Source organism: Eleutherodactylus coqui, chromosome 12, assembly GCF_035609145.1.
Source record: "Eleutherodactylus coqui strain aEleCoq1 chromosome 12, aEleCoq1.hap1, whole genome shotgun sequence".
Lineage (NCBI taxonomy): Eukaryota > Metazoa > Chordata > Amphibia > Anura > Eleutherodactylidae > Eleutherodactylus > Eleutherodactylus coqui.
This window is the reverse complement of record NC_089848.1, coordinates 286,494-308,249: the sequence shown is the minus strand read 5'-3', so window position 1 is coordinate 308,249 and position 21,756 is coordinate 286,494. Positions and strand designations below refer to the sequence as shown.

Genomic DNA, 21,756 nt, shown 5'->3' with positions numbered 1-21,756 from the left:
GGGGCCAAAAGGTAGTCTGATTGGACACCTCCCCCCTGGCCACAATCCCACATTGGACAAATATATAGACTCCTTTAGGCATGCGGTGCAATCTACTATACTGGACAAGCGGAAAAGGGCCCTTCTTTCCTGCATATTGATATTAAAAAGTTTCCATCTACACACTCACAACAACAAGGTGATCACCATTAAGCCTGCTGATAAAGTTGGTGCTATAGTCCATATGAATACATCAGACTGCACGAAAGAAGGAAAACCGACAGCTGACCAACACCAGATACTACACCAAAAAAGATCAAGACGCGACTCAAAAATGAGGGAATAGAGAAGGGTCGTTAGAAGCCTATCTGAGCTTCACAAAACCTTTGGACTTCATACCGGAGAACCCCAGGGTTGGAACTGTCTATGTGCTTTTAAGACTACACAAAGCTGGCAGCCCAGGGAGGCCAATTATCTCAGGTGTAGGAACCTCAGTGAAGGAACCTCAGGATGGGTAGAAGGTGTCCTCAAACCACTGGTGAGAAACATAGCTAGCTACTTGCAAGACACCACAGACCTACAGAACAAACTATCATAGGTCCCCCCCCAAATGGCGCCATCGTAGCCACCATAGATGCGGAATCCTTATATTCCAACATCCCACACAAAGATGGACTGACCGCCTGTCAGGAACACCTTGAGGCCAATGGGGTTGCCTCTGAATCTGTGTTACAACTCACAAGATTCATCCTCACATACAAATATTTCTCCTTTGGCAAAGAGATATTCCTGCAACTCAACGGAAGTGCCATGGGAAGTAAAATGGCACCGCAATATGCCAACCTTTTTATGGCAAAACTGGAGAGTGACTTTCAGGCCTCCTGCCCCAGCAAACCATTGGCCTACTTCCGCTACATTGATGACATCATAATCATCTGGCCCAACATCGAACAAGAACTAATAAAACTCAATGAGAGATTCAATGCATTCCACCCCACCATAAACCTGACATTCAGCTACCATATACCGAAATCAACTTTTTGGACACTACCATAAAGATTTCAAACAACTCAATACAGACATCCCTATACCGAAAACCGATTGATTGGCCCACATACTGCAGATGGGACAGTTCCCATCCTAAGCACATCAAAAAGTCGATCGTCTACAGCCAGGCCATCAGATACAATTGGATCTGCTCCAACCCAACAGGTAGAGGGGAACGCCTATAAAATCTTTAAAGGGCATGTTTAATCAAGGCGACCACCCCACCTCAACGGATGACCAAACCACCAGAGCCACCAGGATACCCAGAAATCAACTACTTCAATACACAAAGGAAGGAAGGAAACAATTGTGTACCTCTAGTAGTGACCTACAATCCACAACTAGAGGTACTAAGGAAAACCGCGAAGAAACTCCTTCATATATACACAAGGATGACTGTCTGACCCCCATATTCCCGGACCCTTCGCTTCTGTGTTACAACCTCCAAGTCTGAGGAACTTTATAGTCAGGAGTGCATTGTCCTCCGACACAAAAAGGGACTTATCCCTGCAATGTAAGGAGCTGTCAGACCTACTGACATGTACTGACCGTGGACAGGATACAAATCAGGACTATAAGATCCCGGGGACATTCACATGTTTCACATCTGATGTTTTATACCTGATCCTGTGCAGTAAATGTCCTTTTGGAGAAGGGGGACTCTACATTGGGGAAACAGGACAAAATCTTAAAAAGCGGATGAGGTCTCACTGTCACACAATTAAACAGAGAAAGACAGAATTCCATGTGGCAGAGCACTTTTCTAGTCATGGACACAACATAGAAGATATGGAAGTTAGGATACTGAAAGGCAACTTCAAGTCACAAAGCCATAGAAGAATTTCGGAATATAAATTTATAACAACTTTTGACACTTTCAAAAGTGCTAAATTCTTCACAATTTATGTGTGAATAGGAGTATGAGAAATCTATAGCACAGATAACACTGCTGGCGAAAGCCGAAAGCCCTCACTGACTGACTGACTACTAATTCTCCAACTTCCAGATGTCGTAGAAACTTTAAATTTGGCAAAAGCATAGATTATCTCCAAAATAGTAAAAGCTAATGGGTCCCAACTCGATTATTCAATTCTAGCGCAAAAGAATTAGCGTCCAAATTCTATGTACGGAATCTAATTCTCTCACTTCCCAATGTCATAGAACCTTGAAACTTGGCACGAACATTGATTATGTCATAAATAGGAAAAGCTAATGGGTCCCAACTCGATTATTCAATTCTAAGCGCAAAAGAATTAGCATCCAAATTTTATGTACGTAATCTAATTCTCTTACTTGACATTTGGTACAAGCATTGATTATTATGTCATAAATAGGAAAAGCTAATGGGTCCCAACTCGATTATTCAATTCTAAGCACAAACAATTTAGCGTCCAAATTTTACGTACGTAATCTAATTCTCTCACTTCCCGGTGTCATAGAAACTTTGAAATTTGGCAGGAGCATTGATTATGGTCATAAATAGGAAAAGCTAATGGGTCCCAACTCGATTATTCAATTCTATGCGCAAAAGAATTAGCGTCCAAATTTTATGTACGGAATCTAATTCTCTCACTTCCTGATGTCATTTTATATAAAGGAATTGTCGCATGGTTACCTCCACGTGGTGTTTCCTGGGTAACGCAGAGAACTATGCAAAATGGTGAACATATGTTTTTCCTCAGTATCTCTAAAGTAACCACGACTTCATAAGATTTTCCATGTGAACACCAGATAAACACCAGTACCAAATTAACTCGGGCGAAGCCGGGTAGATCAGCTAGTATGTAATATGTATATATAATTTTTCTTCCCTTTCTCTTTGGATCCATTTCATTTAAGCCTGAAGCAGAACTCTGCGTTGGTTCAAAAGCTTACATTATCATGTACATATACCTATTTGATGGCTCACAAAAAATACAAGATTACGTGCGTTCTCTTGCTGTTAACAAATCACATTTTATACTAAAGCAGGTCATAGTGGAGGAGCCATCCTGTGTGTCTGGCCGGCAGCCAGCAGTGGGTCTGCACACAACACCTGCTGGACATTAAGGACACTTGCTACAGATCCTGAGGCTCTCTTCACTGAGCCTGCACAGCTGATGAGTTGAGGGGAAAGGGAGGAAAATCAGAAATACACTACGACAGTGCCCAAGCATAAGAGTGAAGCTCCCTCACCCTCTCTCTGCTCATCACTTGCCTGTTAAAACTGAAAGCTGTGGGCCAAAGAGTGGGATCACCTGCAGACCTCCTGCTTCCCAACCTACAGAGACCTCCATATACTCCTGCCCACTGACATCTAGTGGTGATGTGGTGCCATTGGCATTGCTACACTATGAACATGCTTCAGCAGCTATGCATTAAGTATTAAACCACCTGTGAATTCCCCCTGTGGTATATTATAAGTGCGGGCCTGCAGAGATCTCCTACTGTATCCCTCCATTGTAATGGCACCCACTAAACGAGCTAAACTTGTGAACAAGCTGCAATCATACGCCCGGCCCAGTTCCCTAAATGGACTCCCGATGTAACGAACCCTGCAGCCTACAAGGCGCACCCTCTAAGGAGACCACGTCGGTTTCACCTCCTGCATCCAGCCCAACCATTGCTGACATTCTCAAAACAATCACAGAGTCCCGCTCTGCTCTCACAGAAAAAATTGACTCCCTACAGTTGGACTTTAGCCTACTGAGAGCAGACATTCAAACGCTGCGGGAATGCACAACTGAGATTTAGACCCGTGTCTCCAACCTGGAGGACACCATTGCAGCGCTCTCGGATCAGGTGCAAACACTTAGCTTCAGCTTCGCAGCACAGCAAAAGGAAGATAGATAATATGGATGACGAGCTGCGTCGCTGTAACCTCAGATTTATAGGACTGCTAGAGGGAGCAGAAGGCAAAAATCCTTGCGAGTTCTTGGAATCGCTTCTCAAGCAGACGTACAACTCGGATTTTCTGTCGCCTCAACTTTGTGCTGAAAGGGCGCATCGCATTCCATGTAGAGCGCCATCGCCTGGAGGCCAGCCGCGCACCTTCATAGTCAAGTTACTACAGAGATAAAACCCTGGAACTCAATTGTGTGACTGAGCCGCAGAGGGTGGAGGGGGCAACAGCTCACAATTTCCCGGATTTTTCTCTGGAGGTGCAGCAGAGGCGATAAAAATTTACAGAGGCCAAGAAGTTCCTACGCTCCAAGCAGCTCGTTTATGCAATGTTATACCCTGCTACACTGAAGGGGATCAGGAACAATCACTTCTCTAAAAGTCATGGGGAGATTCTGAATTGGCTTGAGCAAGACTGAATTCTGTTTTTGGACATTACTGGTCCTTGAAATGGCCGACCCATTAATCCACATGTGATGTAACTACAGAAGGAGATTTACCATCCTTTTCCCTGCCGCCCCCTCTCCTCCTCATCTGTCCCTCCTCCTAGCCCCCTTTCGCCCCTCCTCCTCGGTTTCTGGGATTGGCTATTGGCAGGGACGGTTTTACTGAGATGTGGGCGGATGTTAACACTGTTCTGATTGTCCCGGTGGCCCAGCAGTGTTGCTATCTGTTGTCATCCCCTGGTGGACCCCTCCCCCCTTGAGGCCAGGAGCCCTGGGGGTGTCACCCCGGGGAATCAAACTATTGTGCAACAAGGCATGTATATGATATAGTGGGACAGCCCGCGCCTACATGATGTTGTCATTACTCTTCCACCAGGGGGGGGGGGGGGGGGGGGTTTCTATGACTATCGTTGCGCTCTCTGTTTTAAGTTTTCTAGCTAGTTTTCTGGGGGCAGGCCTTACGCCCCTTACAAAAATTGTGAATTATGGGCTCTTAACCCGTCCGGAGTTCAGGGGGATGGGTAGGGTGGGAAAGGGTTTTTGTTGGGGTTTATATGTACAAGTGGTCTGTTTTTTTCTCTTTTATTTTGCTCTCTGTCGCGACTCTTCTCTAGGTGTTATGTGGCTGCTCTTCATGGATGACCACCAACCCTACTGCAATGGCTAGCACGTATCTTAAACTAGTCTCTTGGAATATTAGAGGCTTGAACTCTTAATTTAATAGAGCCTTGGTTTTCAATTGATTCAAGATTCACTCCTCCCATATAATACTATTTCAGGAAAAGCACCTTGTGGGCTCTGGGGTACTTGCACCTAAGCAGGCCACTATAGGCTTTGCGTACCACGCTACCTACTCCAATGATGCTAGAGGAGTCCGTATCCTGGTGATTAAGTCAGCCCAGTTTGCTTTCCGACAGATCCATATTGACGCCAGGGGACGTTTTTTAATCCTTCAAGGCACCTTTCAGGGGAGGCTTCTCACGATAGTTAATGTTTATTTGCCACCCCCTGCTGATATCAAAGTCCTCCACGAAGTGATGGCACGGGTGGTTTTGCTTGAGCCTGCCCCAATATTTGCAGAGGACTTTAACCTTATTTTGGATCCAATACGGGACCGCTTTACTCCAGCCGCCTAGGGAGCGCCCTGGCTACCTGTATGGGCTCAATTCTATTTGCGGCATAAGATATGGCGCCTGTGACACCCGTATGACACCGCCTGCTCTTCTCACTCTAACATATAACCCTTTTTCCCGCATTGATTTATGCTTTGGCTCCCCGGAAGGTCTCCCGATGGTGCGTGACGTATCCTATCTGCCCAGAGGCATATCAGATCATTCCCCACTCCAATTGGTCCTTGACCTCGGAGTGGAGGGTAGTCGCCCTTTGTGGAGACTTAGTCCCCTATGGCTAGCGCAGGGAGGTGCAGGAATATGCTGAGCAGGACATGGGAATGTACTGGGGGGGGGGGGGGGGGTAACGAGGGGACAGCCTCAGAGCTAACTGCATGGGATGCTTTTATTAGAGGGTACTTCACGTTCGCGATAGCTGAATACAGAAGGTCCCTGCAGGCTGCCCGGCTTGACTTGGAAGTGCCGTCTTGTTGCTGCAGAGACCAGGCACATTGCGAATCCCTCCCCGGAAGCATACATAGACCTAAACAACTTACACCGGGAATATAAACTACTATTGACTAAATACACCTCTAAACGTAGCTGCTCTAACGAACTCACAAGCCATCTTGATGACATTCTCTTTCCTACGCTGAGCCAGTCCAGTATGGCCCATCTGGATGGTGTCCTAAGCATAGAGGAAATAACGGATGCCATCAAGTCGCTCCCCAATAGGAAATCCTCAGGTGTGGATGGGCTTCCTGGGGAATGGTATAAAAAGAATTCAGGTTTCCTGGCCCCCAGCTCCTAATGTTATATAATTATTCTGCGAGATGGAGTCTAGCCGGATACCATGCGCAAGGCCCTAATTGGTCACGATTCTACGGACTGTGGCTCCTACTGGCCCATTTCACTTAACAACAACATTAAGATTCTTGCAAAAATATTGGCGATGCACATGAACTCTGTCCTCGGAGACATTAGACATGCTGACCAGTCTGGTTTTATGCCTGGCACAAGTACAGACATGAATCTAAGGTGACTTTTTGACCATCTGACGTATGAACACTAACTGTGGGAAGCGCACCCTGGTGTTTATAGATCAGGCAAAAGTGATGTAGCGGTTTGGGCGGTTCATTAAATGGGTACGGATCCTGTACGACTCTCCAGTGGCCAATATTAGAACCAATGTCCACGTTTCTGCCCAGGTAGAGGCACGCGACAGGGCTGCCCTCTGCCCTGTTTGCCCTTTCTATAGAGCCCCTTGCGATTCGGGTCCGGACGTCGCTAATTATGTCGCACTCCAGTGAGCTCTGCATTTAGCAGTAGAACTATAGGACTCACACAAACCATTCTTGGAAACAGTAATCAATGACTTGTTTTTATATTGATCCACACATTTATTAAAACACGTACAGTTAGAGAACAAATCCCCACCCTTAAAAGTAAAGATCCATATTAAAAACAGGTCACCAAAAAATATCAAACTATCAAGTTAGTTTTATCAGGAGGGCAAAATAAAGAAATCTCCTTGTTTAAGGCTTGTAGAGGATTCTTTCTTTTGTACTTGTTAGGGTTCACTCACATGAGTGTCGCAGGTTCCGTCCGGAGCCTCCAGCACTGATTTCAGCCTATAAACTCTGGTAAAATGCCGAACTGCTGGCTGGAAATCGAATAGACCCCCATTATAACCAATGGGGGGGGGCAGTTTGACACCACTTGGTTCCATCATTAGACGGAACAGTTTGGCCACGAGGTGCCGTTTCCTGCAACCTGAATCTCCCAACACTGCCGTGAACGAGCCCTTAGATGTCCAAGGAACACAAGGATGAAACTTACATGGATTGGTTTGGCTCTATATTCTTCATTTGGATGTGGGGGGGGGATTTCTGTACTTTACAGGGAATGGGGTAGTTTGAGCTTCACTGCATTTGACTAAGGCACTGCATTCGGTCTTTGGTTCATAGTTACCACCAAGAGAAACAGTCTCATTCACACAATTACTTTAGCAATATGTCTTTTAGATGCACCAGTCATGGTGTAGCATCCTCCTCAGCGGGTGTTTCTAGAAGTAGCACAAATCGTTCCCAAAGTGTCTTTTGGATGATGGAATTGAATCTATGACATTAGGAAGCTAAAAGAAGAAGGAAAAAAAAAAGTTGAAACGTGTCCAGAATGTGTGAGCAGCTACAGATATACAGGCTTACTTTCATGCAGTAGAGTATCCCAGCCTCACCTGCGCACATATCACAATGGCTTCATGTAGAAGCTGAACCCCATTTACAGCCACAATGAAGACCCCCGAACAAGCGTCAGGCCAGGCCTCTCTCTGGGTTACAGCCACACAATACTAGTGTGGGGACAATGAGCAGCCATGCCTAGAAGTGCCATAAGTGATGGGCATGTCTGCTACCTAAACAAGGAAGGCATAAGAGACAACTATACCCACTCCCTCCTCTGTAACCGTAAGCAGCTCGTATAGTTATGGATACGGTGTTTACATGTTGTAGGCAGCTATTTAAAGGACACTTTTTGGAGCAATTTACTGTATTACCCAAAAATAAGACACTATGTTAATTTTTGCCTAAAAAAAAAAAGGCACAGCGTCTTATTTTCAAGGAGTGTCTAATAATACTTAGCTAGCAGCCGGCGTTCAGGTCTTCACACTGATCTCCTCCTCAACAGAGCAGTTGGTAGCGGGGCTTGAATACCCCAGCTTCCAGCAAGCTAATGCTCTGATTGGTTAATTGAGTGCCGGATCTCTTTGGCGGACGTGGTGCTCGATTAACCAATCACAGCCATTTATTAAAGGGCATCATTGAATAGCTATGATTGGTTAATCCAGCGGCAGCTTAAATTGGCTGACGCAGCGCTCGATTAACCAATCAGAGCATTAGCTTGCTGGAGGCGAGGTATTCATACCCCACTACCAGTAAGGAAAGGCTCTGTCGGCGTCGGGAGTTGTTTTTTTTAAACATGCAGTCTAGCTAGGGCTCATTTACGGGTAAAGATTTATATGTCAGTACCCCCACCCCCAAAAAGTAGGTCTTATTATTGGGAAAACACGGCATTAATAGCAAAAAAGAAAAAAATAAATCAAATGCTATTGAATGAGTTACCTGTATGGGTAGCCATGGTACTTGGATCTGAAGACAGAAAGCAGCCAGCTGAAGAATATGACTACTAGTCCCAGGCCCGCCACACACATTACTACCAAAAGAGGACAGAGTTAGACTTCATATATTGCACAAAACTACTCACATTTGTATAACATGAGGAAACGCACCAATGGTTTAACCTGGGAGGGATGCAATCATTCAAAAGTGTCCACTAAGCATAAAGCTGGCCATATCTTGACAAATTGTGGATTAGGACTCATTTCTATTGTGATTAACCCATTAAGGGCCAAGCATGGTATATATACATGGCTTGGTCCTGTGGTTTAATCCTGACCCATAGTAAAACTACAGCGCAGGATTTAAGTCCCTGTTCTGCAATCAAGCAGGTCGGGTTGTCACAGCTGAGAACCCGGATGAGAAGAGAGAAGCGGCTTTAAACCTCTTCTTCCTTCTCCTTTAGCAGAACATAGAGTTCAATGAATGTTACGTGCGAAGTGGAAGTATAACTTCCACTGCGCAGGCTGGCGGTCACATAACGGTCAGGATTCCCTGTTAGTCACAGCCAGAGCTCATCTGGGGCTGCTAGGGCCCTGCAGCTGTGCTCTATCACTACAGGGGATATTTTTTAAATATTATATATATATATATATATATATATATATATATATATATATATATATATATATATATATATGAAAATACATATATATTTTTTTCCTCCATGACATATAGGGCTATTTTTTAAATATTTTTTTCATTTTTTTTAAATTTGGGGGTAAAAAGCTAAAAAGTGTGTGTGTGTGTGGGGGGGGGGGGATATATATATATATATATATATTAGTTAATATTTACTACAAAAAAAACATATAAAAAAATAGCCCTATATGTCATGGAGAAAAAAAAACAGCAAAAATAATTTGTGGCTGAAGGAAAGAAAAATAGGTCAGTAAAACCAACACATGGGGCAAATCCCTAAAAAGTATCTAGTGCTTCAGGACCAAAACACCCTGGTGCTCAAGGGGTTAAACAGCAATTCTAAGAAAAATCACTACAGGCTATCTAATAGCAGAATTGGTATGTATTTAGGGACAGCGCCTACACAAAGAATAGTGCATTTGGTTTCTGACTTACCTGGTGCCCACGGGAGGAGTCCTTACTAGGGGACCCAACCCGCTGGCACCCAGAATCCTTCTACGCTCTGGTGCTGGAGACCTTACACCCCACAGGACATCCTGGAAACAGATTGCAGCAGCGGACCCAACACCTTCCAAGTGTGGGATCCATAGAGAAGATGGAGATAAACCCCTTGTGCAGGTGTGTTTACCCTACAGGTGTCAGCTTACTTTTTATATAACGCTCCATTATTAAATGCGAAGATCCCTCATGGGAAAACGTTTGGAGGACCACTTGGCTCCAATTTTAGGAAAGGAAACCCTTACAAGGGCAGAGAAACGGTTTTTTTAGCTTTATCTTCTCTCCTAATTGCAGAGCTGTCATTAGTTCCTCATTGACCATTATGTGACCACGACGGCCGATTCCTAGAAAATAATAGCATTTCCTGTTTTGCAGGCGGCTCTAAGTTCTAGTTTATTATATGGCCATTTTTGTCTTTTGGGTGAAAATGACTAAAGCCCCACGGTCAGGAAACAGAAATTGGAGATGGCAGTGCAAAAATTTACAGATTTAATAGTTTTTCACCTTTGGGAGAATTTACAATTACAAAGCTGTGGATCATCTTAAAGGGGTTGTCCCGCGGCAGCAAGTGGGTCTATACACTTCTGTATGGCCATATTAAAGGGGTTGTCCTGCGGCAGCAAGTGGGTCTATACACTTCTGTATGGCCATATTAAAGGGGTTGTCTCGCGGCAGCAAGTGGGTCTATACACTTCTGTATGGCCATATTAATGCACTTTGTAATATACATCGTGCATTAAATATGAGCCATACAGAAGGTATACACTTACCCCCTACGGTGCTGGCGTCCCCATCTCCATGGCGACGACCAAAGCTGCCTTCTCCCTGGATTAGACGCGCTTGCGCTGAAGGGGCCGCTCCGGCGCACTCGTGCCGCACAGGTCTTCTACGCATGCGCAAAAGACCTCTGCGGCGCAAGCTGGACAGAAGAGGGCAGACAGCGCAAGCACGTCTAATCCAGGGAGAAGGCAGCTTTGGTCGTCGCCATGGAGACGGGGACGCCAGCACTGGAGGGGGTAAGTGTATACCTTCTGTATGGCTCATATTTAATGCACGATGTATATTACAAAGTGCATTAATATGGCCATACAGAAGTGTATAGACCCACTTGCTGCCGCAGGACAACCCCTTTAAGTTTCTCCTACAAGACTCCCAAGTCGATTTTCCACTAGGTCAGGGTAGATTTTACAGTGGTCCACCCTAATGGGATATGCAGCCAGAAACAAGCTTCAAATAATTCTATCCCATTCATACATATGAAAATGGTTCTATGCGAGCACATGCATTCCATACCTAACAGGGAGCCGGCCACGTGCCCGAAGTGCCATAAACTAACTTGTGGTGATGCATTTTGTATACTGGCTCCCAACATTGAAGGCTGCACGGCGCACAAAAAGCTGACGCTTTTCAGAGTCCCGTTTGCGCACTCTTCCATACAACTCTATGGGATAGCCACACACAGGACTCCGAAGGGGGTCAGATTCCTAAGCGTCTTGCAGACTTCAGCAATGAGCACCACAGGAACCAGCAAGCAGAGAGTATACAAAATAAATCATCCGGCTCCCTTTCACCTTGCCTAACGGAAGCATAAGCTATGGCACTTTTGGCAGGTACAGGTTCCCTTTAAGAAGCATATTCCTACAAAATTAAAGTTTTTCCCTATCTTCCAGATAACTAGCTGATCATTAAGGGTCCAGAGCATCCCCAGTCAGAGAAACGTTCACACATACACACCACTTCATTTCTTCAAACAGCTCTGGACCCCCGTTTCCCCATTTGGCAGAGGTCTCAGCAGTTAGACCCCCAATGATCAGCTAGTCATCAGAATAACAGGTTCGAGGGATAACCCCTTGCAATCCAATATTGGATTCAGGGTTTCCTAGGGGGGGCTCTCTCTTTCTGCCATTTTACAATGGTGCCATCTGCTGACTAGAGCCAGTACTGCAGTATGTGACATGCCAGAGAGGCCCCCGACAACAGAGCGGCCAGTAATACACAGTAAGAATACCCTGCTGGACGTCTTCCGACATCGGAGCCGTACAGCCTTCAATCAGAATGTTGGAAGATGTCAGACAGTGGATTGGAAATGTTCAAGGTTCCCTCATTTTTAAATACTCACTCTTCCGTTTTCCGACATCCATTTCAGAAGTAGCAGCTTCATGTAAGAGGACCATTCCCAAAGTGACTCCACCATCTTAAAGTCAGATGTAAGGGCAAAGACAGGCAAGCACATTATTAAAAAGCTTGAAGCTCCTGTAATGTTAACTGGTTTTAACTCATTAAGGACTGGGTGCTGTAAAGATACAGGGTCCTGGACTTAAAACCCCGCCGATAGTAAAATTGCAGCGGAGCTTTAAGCCTCCTGGCTCTGCAATCAATCAGAGACAGGCCGGGTTATCAGCTGTTAGTGACAGCTTACAAGGCAGGAGGTTTTTTTTTTTTTAACCCTTTCTGCCTTTTTCTTCCCCGAGTACACAGCGCTCAATGAGCACCGTGTACTAGAAAGTGAAAGGAAAATTGTAACTTTCACTACGACAGCCGGGGGTGTGCGTGCGTGCGTGTCTGTCTCATGTGACCGCCGGAGTTTCCCACTTCAGCAGAGCTGGAGGGTCATACTAAACCCTGGCCAGCTCCTCCAGTGACTAATGTCACTCCAGGGGTTGTTTTCCCCCCATGACTGGGGCTCCTATAGATGCGGCTCCTATGGACGCCCCAGCTACAATGGGAGAGTGTCGGAAAAAAAAAAATTGTATGTCCCCCAGAGGCCTTATATGAGGTCATGGGGGACATAGATAATAAAAAACATAATTACATACATCAGTAAAACAAAACATTCCAGAATAAAAGATATAGCGTAAATACCGGCGTATAAGACGACCTTTTAACCCCAGAGAATCTTCTGCAAAGTCGGGGGTTGCCTTGTACGCCGGGTATAAGCAGTAGGAAAAATAAATAAAAAACACTCACCTCTCGCGGCGCTCTGACATAATTGAATGGCTGTCATTGGTTGACGCTGCCTGAGTTAGCCAATCACAGCATAAGCTTTCTGGAGGCAGGAATTTCAAGCCCCGCATCCAGAAAGCAATGCTCTGTTGGCGAGGAGGAGGGAGCGACAGCCTGCAGCAGCGCCGCAGAACACCGCAGGAGGAGAGTATTTATTTTCTACACTGTATTCCCGGTGTATAAGGCGACAGTTGAGGGGGGGGGGGGGGGGGGGGCGTCCTACGCCCAGTTGCCTTATATGCCGGAATATACGGTACATAAGAGAATAACACAAAGCCAACGCTAACCAAAACTGTCGCCGTGAGCGCCCTGTAAACCAAAACCACCATACATATTATACATCAAACATCCGGAACAAATAGAGGAACCTGCGCCCACACTTTATTTTAGCATAAATATACTAAATAAAAAAATTATAAATGTAAAACTTTTTTTGAGCATTTTATCCCCAATAAAACGAAAAACAAAAAAAAAGAAAAAAAAAAAAAAAGAGGAAAAAAAAAAATGCAAAAATAATTTTGGTAGCTAAAGGAAACAAATAAGTCAGTAAAACCGCCGCATGGGTAAAATCCCTAAAAAGTGTCTGGTCCTTAAGGGGTTAAGGTGGCCTACCAGCAGAAACAGAACAAAGCAGTTTCACTGTCTTGGGGTACATGTTCACACACAGCAGGAGACGGGGACAATTCTGATGCAGACCCATGGCAGATTTCTTCCCTTCAATTGAAAGTTCCACCAGAGTGCCAAAAGTATATCTCCCAGAATGCACCTCTGCCTGTGCAAAGTGTGTCGTCATTACAGAAATTGAAGGCACTGAGCATGCTTGACCAGTAAAATAGAGTCCACAGGTGGCAACCATTGGATACGAAGAACTGAGCAGGGAAGGGTTGCGGGTAAAGCCGTATCTCTGCACCTAGCAGGGGTGTGAGAGTATAAAGCCAAACTCCCAGATAGCAGAACTGTTGTAGCGCATCAGCTGCAGAAGGCTCACCATTCTGCACTTCTGTTAGAACTTTACATTGTATTAGGGTAACTTTTTGGAAACGCATCATTGCCAAATTAAAAAAAATACAATTCAATAAATGTAAGAAAATAAAAAAAAAAAAAAAAAAAAAAAAAAGGCTGCTTTACTTTTTCTTTTATTAAATGATGTATTTATAATGTAATAAGTAAGGAGCGTTAGACCAAAGGAAGGATACTAAACAGGAGGACTATGTGCGTCTCTGCCACAAACTGTGCTTGGCTGCTTCCATGTATGTAGTTCTGTAGGAAACAGGAAGAAAAAGCAGAAATAATCAAAGAATGCAAACAACTAGAGAGGAGCGCGGCAACGGCTATGAATGCCCAGGGGTAATGATATATTATACATAGTCTACACCCATCATATATATTATACATAGTCACACCCATCATATATATTATACACACATAGTCTACACCCATCATATATATTATTCATAGTCTACACCCATCATATATATTATACATACATAGTCACACCCATCATATATATTATACACACACATATATACATAGTCTACACCCATCATATATATTATACATAGTCTACACCCATCATATATATTATACATAGTCTACACCCATCATATATATTATACATAGTCTACACCCATCATATATATTATACATAGTCTACACCCATCATATATATTATACAGTCACACCCATCATATATATTATACATACATAGTCACACCCATCATATATATTATACATACATAGTCACACCCATCATATATATTATACACACATAGTCTACACCCATCATATATATTATACACACATAGTCACACCCATCATATATATTATACATAGTCTACACCCATCATATATATTATACACACATAGTCTACACCCATCATATATATTATACACACATAGTCTACACCCATCATATATATTATACATACATAGTCACACCCATCATATATATTATACATAGTCACACCCATCATATATATTATACATAGTCACACCCATCATATATATTATACATAGTCACACCCATCATATATATTATACATACATAGTCACACCCATCATATATATTATACATACATAGTCACACCCATCATATATATTATACATAGTCTACACCCATCATATATATTATACATAGTCTACACCCATCATATATATTATACATACATAGTCACACCCATCATATATATTATACACACAGTCTACACCCATCATATATATTATACACACACAGTCTACACCCATCATATATATTATACATAGTCACACCCATCATATATATTATACATACATAGTCACACCCATCATATATATTATACATACATAGTCACACCCATCATATATATTATACACACATAGTCTACACCCATCATATATATTATACACACATAGTCTACACCCATCATATATATTATACACACATAGTCTACACCCGTCATATATATTATACATAGTCTACACCCGTCATATATATTATACATACATAGTCACACCCATCATATATATTATACATACATAGTCACACCCATCATATATATTATACATAGTCACACCCATCATATATATTATACATACATAGTCTACACCCATCATATATATTATACATAGTCACACCCATCATATATATTATACATAGTCTACACCCATCATATATATTATACATAGTCTACACCCATCATATATATTATACATAGTCACACCCATCATATATATTATACACAGTCTACACCCATCATATATATTATACATACATAGTCACACCCATCATATATATTATACATAGTCACACCCATCATATATATTATACATAGTCTACACCCATCATATATATTATACATAGTCTACACCCATCATATATATTATACATACACAGTCTACACCCATCATATATATTATACACACATAGTCACACCCAGCATATATATTATACACACATAGTCTACACCCATCATATATATTATACATACATAGTCACACCCATCATATATATTATACATAGTCTACACCCATCATATATATTATACATACATAGTCTACACCCATCATATATATTATACATAGTCACACCCATCATATATATTATACATAGTCTACACCCATCATATATATTATACATAGTCTACACCCATCATATATATTATACATAGTCTACACCCATCATATATATTATACATAGTCTACACCCATCATATATATTATACACACATAGTCACACCCATCATATATATTATACACACAGTCTACACCCATCATATATATTATACATAGTCTACACCCGTCATATATATTATACACACATAGTCACACCCATCATATATATTATACACACAGTCTACACCCATCATATATATTATACATACATAGTCTACACCCGTCATATATATTATACACACATAGTCACACCCATCATATATATTATACACACATAGTCACACCCATCATATATATTATACATAGTCTACACCCATCATATATATTATACATACATAGTCACACCCATCATATATATTATACATACATAGTCTACACCCGTCATATATATTATACATAGTCTACACCCATCATATATATTATACACACAGTCACACCCGTCATATATATTATACACACATAGTCTACACCCATTATATATATTATACACACATAGTCACACCCATCATATATATTATACATAGTCTACACCCATCATATATATTATACACACATAGTCACACCCATCATATATATTATACACAGTCTACACCCATCATATATATTATACATACATAGTCTACACCCATCATATATATTATACATACATAGTCACACCCATCATATATATTATACATACATAGTCTACACCCGTCATATATATTATACACACATAGTCTACACCCATCATATATATTATACATACATAGTCTACACCCATCATATATATTATACATACATAGTCTACACCCATCATATATATTATACACACATAGTCTACACCCATCATATATATTATACACACATAGTCTACACCCATCATATATATTATACATACATAGTCTACACCCATCATATATATTATACATACATAGTCACACCCATCATATATATTATACATACATAGTCACACCCATCATATATATTATACACACATAGTCTACACCCATCATATATATTATACACACATAGTCTACACCCATCATATATATTATACATACATAGTCTACACCCATCATATATATTATACATACATAGTCACACCCATCATATATATTATACATACATAGTCACACCCATCATATATATTATACATACATAGTCACACCCATCATATATATTATACATACATAGTCACACCCATCATATATATTATACATACATAGTCACACCCATCATATATATTATACATACATAGTCACACCCATCATATATATTATACATACATAGTCTACACCCATCATATATATTATACACACATAGTCTACACCCGTCATATATATTATACATAGTCTACACCCATCATATATATTATACACACATAGTCACACCCATCATATATATTATACACACATAGTCACACCCATCATATATATTATACATAGTCTACACCCATCATATATTATACACACATAGTCTACACCCATCATATATATTATACACAGTCACACCCATCATATATATTATACACACATAGTCTACACCCATCATATATATTATACATACATAGTCACAGCCATCATATATATTATACACACATAGTCTACACCCGTCATATATATTATACATAGTCTACACCCATCATATATATTATACACACATAGTCACACCCAGCATATATATTATACACACATAGTCTACACCCGTCATATATATTATACATACATAGTCACACCCATCATATATATTATACATACATAGTCACACCCATCATATATATTATACATACATAGTCTACACCCATCATATATATTATACATACAGTCACACCCATCATATATATTATACATACATAGTCACACCCATCATATATATTATACATACATAGTCACACCCATCATATATATTATACATACATAGTCACACCCATCATATATATTATACACACATAGTCTACACCCATCATATATATTATACACACATAGTCTACACCCATCATATATATTATACACACATAGTCACAGCCATCATATATATTATACACTCACACACACACATATATACATAGTCTACACCCATCATATATATTATACATAGTCTACACCCATCATATATATTATACACACATAGTCTACACCCATCATATATATTATACACACATAGTCTACACCCATCATATATATTATACACACATAGTCTACACCCGTCATATATATTATACATAGTCTACACCCATCATATATATTATACATACATAGTCACACCCATCATATATATTATACACACATAGTCACACCCATCATATATATTATACACACATAGTCTACACCCATCATATATATTATACATAGTCTACACCCATCATATATATTATACACACATAGTCTACACCCATCATATATATTATACACACAGTCACACCCATCATATATATTATACATACATAGTCTACACCCGTCATATATATTATACATAGTCTACACCCATCATATATATTATACACACAGTCACACCCGTCATATATATTATACACACATAGTCTACACCCGTCATATATATTATACATAGTCTACACCCATCATATATATTATACACACATAGTCACACCCAGCATATATATTATACACACATAGTCTACACCCGTCATATATATTATACATACATAGTCACACCCATCATATATATTATACATACATAGTCACACCCATCATATATATTATACATACATAGTCACACCCATCATATATATTATACACACATAGTCACACCCATCATATATATTATACATAGTCTACACCCGTCATATATATTATACATACATAGTCACACCCATCATATATATTATACATACATAGTCACACCCATCATATATATTATACATACATAGTCACACCCAGCATATATATTATACACACATAGTCACACCCAGCATATATATTATACACACATAGTCTACACCCGTCATATATATTATACATACATAGTCACACCCATCATATATATTATACACACATAGTCACACCCATCATATATATTATACATAGTCTACACCCATCATATATATTATACACACATAGTCTACACCCATCATATATATTATACACACAGTCACACCCATCATATATATTATACACACATAGTCTACACCCATCATATATATTATACATACACAGTCTACACCCATCATATATATTATACACACATAGTCTACACCCGTCATATATATTATACATAGTCTACACCCATCATATATATTATACACACATAGTCACACCCAGCATATATATTATACACACATAGTCTACACCCGTCATATATATTATACATACATAGTCACACCCATCATATATATTATACATACATAGTCACACCCATCATATATATTATACATACATAGTCACACCCATCATATATATTATACACACAGTCACACCCAGCATATATATTATACACACATAGTCTACACCCGTCATATATATTATACATACATAGTCTACACCCATCATATATATTATACACACATAGTCTACACCCGTCATATATATTATACATAGTCTACACCCATCATATATATTATACATACATAGTCTACACCCATCATATATATTATACATACATAGTCACACCCATCATATATATTATACACACATAGTCACAGCCATCATATATATTATACACACAGTCTACACCCATCATATATATTATACACACATAGTCACACCCATCATATATATTATACATACATAGTCACAGCCATCATATATATTATACACACACAGTCTACACCCATCATATATATTATACACACATAGTCACAGCCATCATATATATTATACACACATAGTCTACACCCATCATATATATTATACACACAGTCACAGCCATCATATATATTATACACACAGTCACACCCATCATATATATTATACACACAGTCACACCCATCATATATATTATACACAGTCACACCCATCATATATATTATACACACATAGTCACACCCATCATATATATTATACACACACAGTCTACACCCATCATATATATTATACACACAGTCACAGCCATCATATATATTATACACACATAGTCTACACCCATCATATATATTATACACACATAGTCACAGCCATCATATATATTATACACACAGTCTACACCCATCATATATATTATACACACATAGTCACACCCATCATATATATTATACACACACAGTCTACACCCATCATATATATTATACACACATAGTCACAGCCATCATATATATTATACACACATAGTCTACACCCATCATATATATTATACACACATAGTCACAGCCATCATATATATTATACACACATAGTCTACACCCATCATATATATTATACACACATAGTCTACACCCATCATATATATTATACACACATAGTCTACACCCATCATATATATTATACACACATAGTCTACACCCATCATATATATTATACACACATAGTCACACCCATCATATATATTATACACACATAGTCACACCCATCATATATATTATACACACATAGTCACACCCATCATATATATTATACACACATAGTCACACCCATCATATATATTATACACACATAGTCACACCCATCATATATATTATACACACATAGTCACACCCATCATATATATTATACACACAGTCTACACCCGTCATATATATTATACATACATAGTCTACACCCATCATATATATTATACACACATAGTCTACACCCATCATATATATTATACACACATAGTCACAGCCATCATATATATTATACACTCACACACACACATATATACATAGTCTACACCCATCATATATATTAGACACACACACACACACACACACACACACACACACACACACCTATATATATATTATACATAGTCTACACCCATCATATATATTAGACACACACACCTATATATATATTATACATAGTCTACACCCATCATATATATTAGACACACACACACACACCTATATATATATTATACATAGTCTAAACCCATCATATATATTATACACACATAGTCACACCCATCATATATATTATACACACATAGTCACACCCATCATATATATTATACATAGTCACACCCATCATATATATTATACATAGTCTACACCCATCATATATATTATACATAGTCACACCCATCATATATATTATACACACATAGTCACAGCCATCATATATATTATACACACATAGTCTACACCCATCATATATATTATACATATAGTCTACACCCATCATATATATTATACACACATAGTCTACACCCATCATATATATTATACATAGTCTACACCCATCATATATATTAGACACACACACACACACACCTATATATATTATACATAGTCTACACCCATCATATATATTATACACACATAGTCTACACCCATCATATATATTATACACACATAGTCTACACCCATCATATATATTATACACACATAGTCTACACCCATCATATATATTATACATACATAGTCTACACCCATCATATATATTATACATACATAGTCTACACCCACCATATATATTATACACACATAGTCACAGCCATCATATATATTATACATACACAGTCTACACCCATCATATATATTATACATACATAGTCACAGCCATCATATATATTATACACACAGTCACACCCATCATATATATTATACATAGTCTACACCCATCATATATATTATACACACATAGTCTACACCCATCATATATATTATACACACATAGTCTACACCCATCATATATATTATACACACATAGTCACAGCCATCATATATATTATACACTCACACACCCATCATATATA

At 39.7% G+C, this 21,756-nt stretch overlaps 1 protein-coding gene across 1 annotated transcript in view; it reads right to left on the bottom strand.

Moving 5' to 3' along the window:
- Nucleotides 1-6,828: 6,828 nt before the first annotated feature.
- Nucleotides 6,829-21,756, bottom strand: part of MAGT1 (magnesium transporter 1) — a 75,979-nt gene continuing 61,051 nt past the window's right edge. Inside the window, exons 7-10 of the mRNA XM_066585618.1 lie at nucleotides 13,974-14,037; nucleotides 11,894-11,968; nucleotides 8,581-8,671; nucleotides 6,829-7,595 (exon numbers count right to left, since the gene is read on the bottom strand). Coding sequence (XP_066441715.1) covers nucleotides 7,580-7,595; nucleotides 8,581-8,671; nucleotides 11,894-11,968; nucleotides 13,974-14,037 — 246 coding nt within the window. The 3' untranslated portion in view covers nucleotides 6,829-7,579. The remainder of the gene's footprint in view (nucleotides 7,596-8,580; nucleotides 8,672-11,893; nucleotides 11,969-13,973; nucleotides 14,038-21,756) is intronic.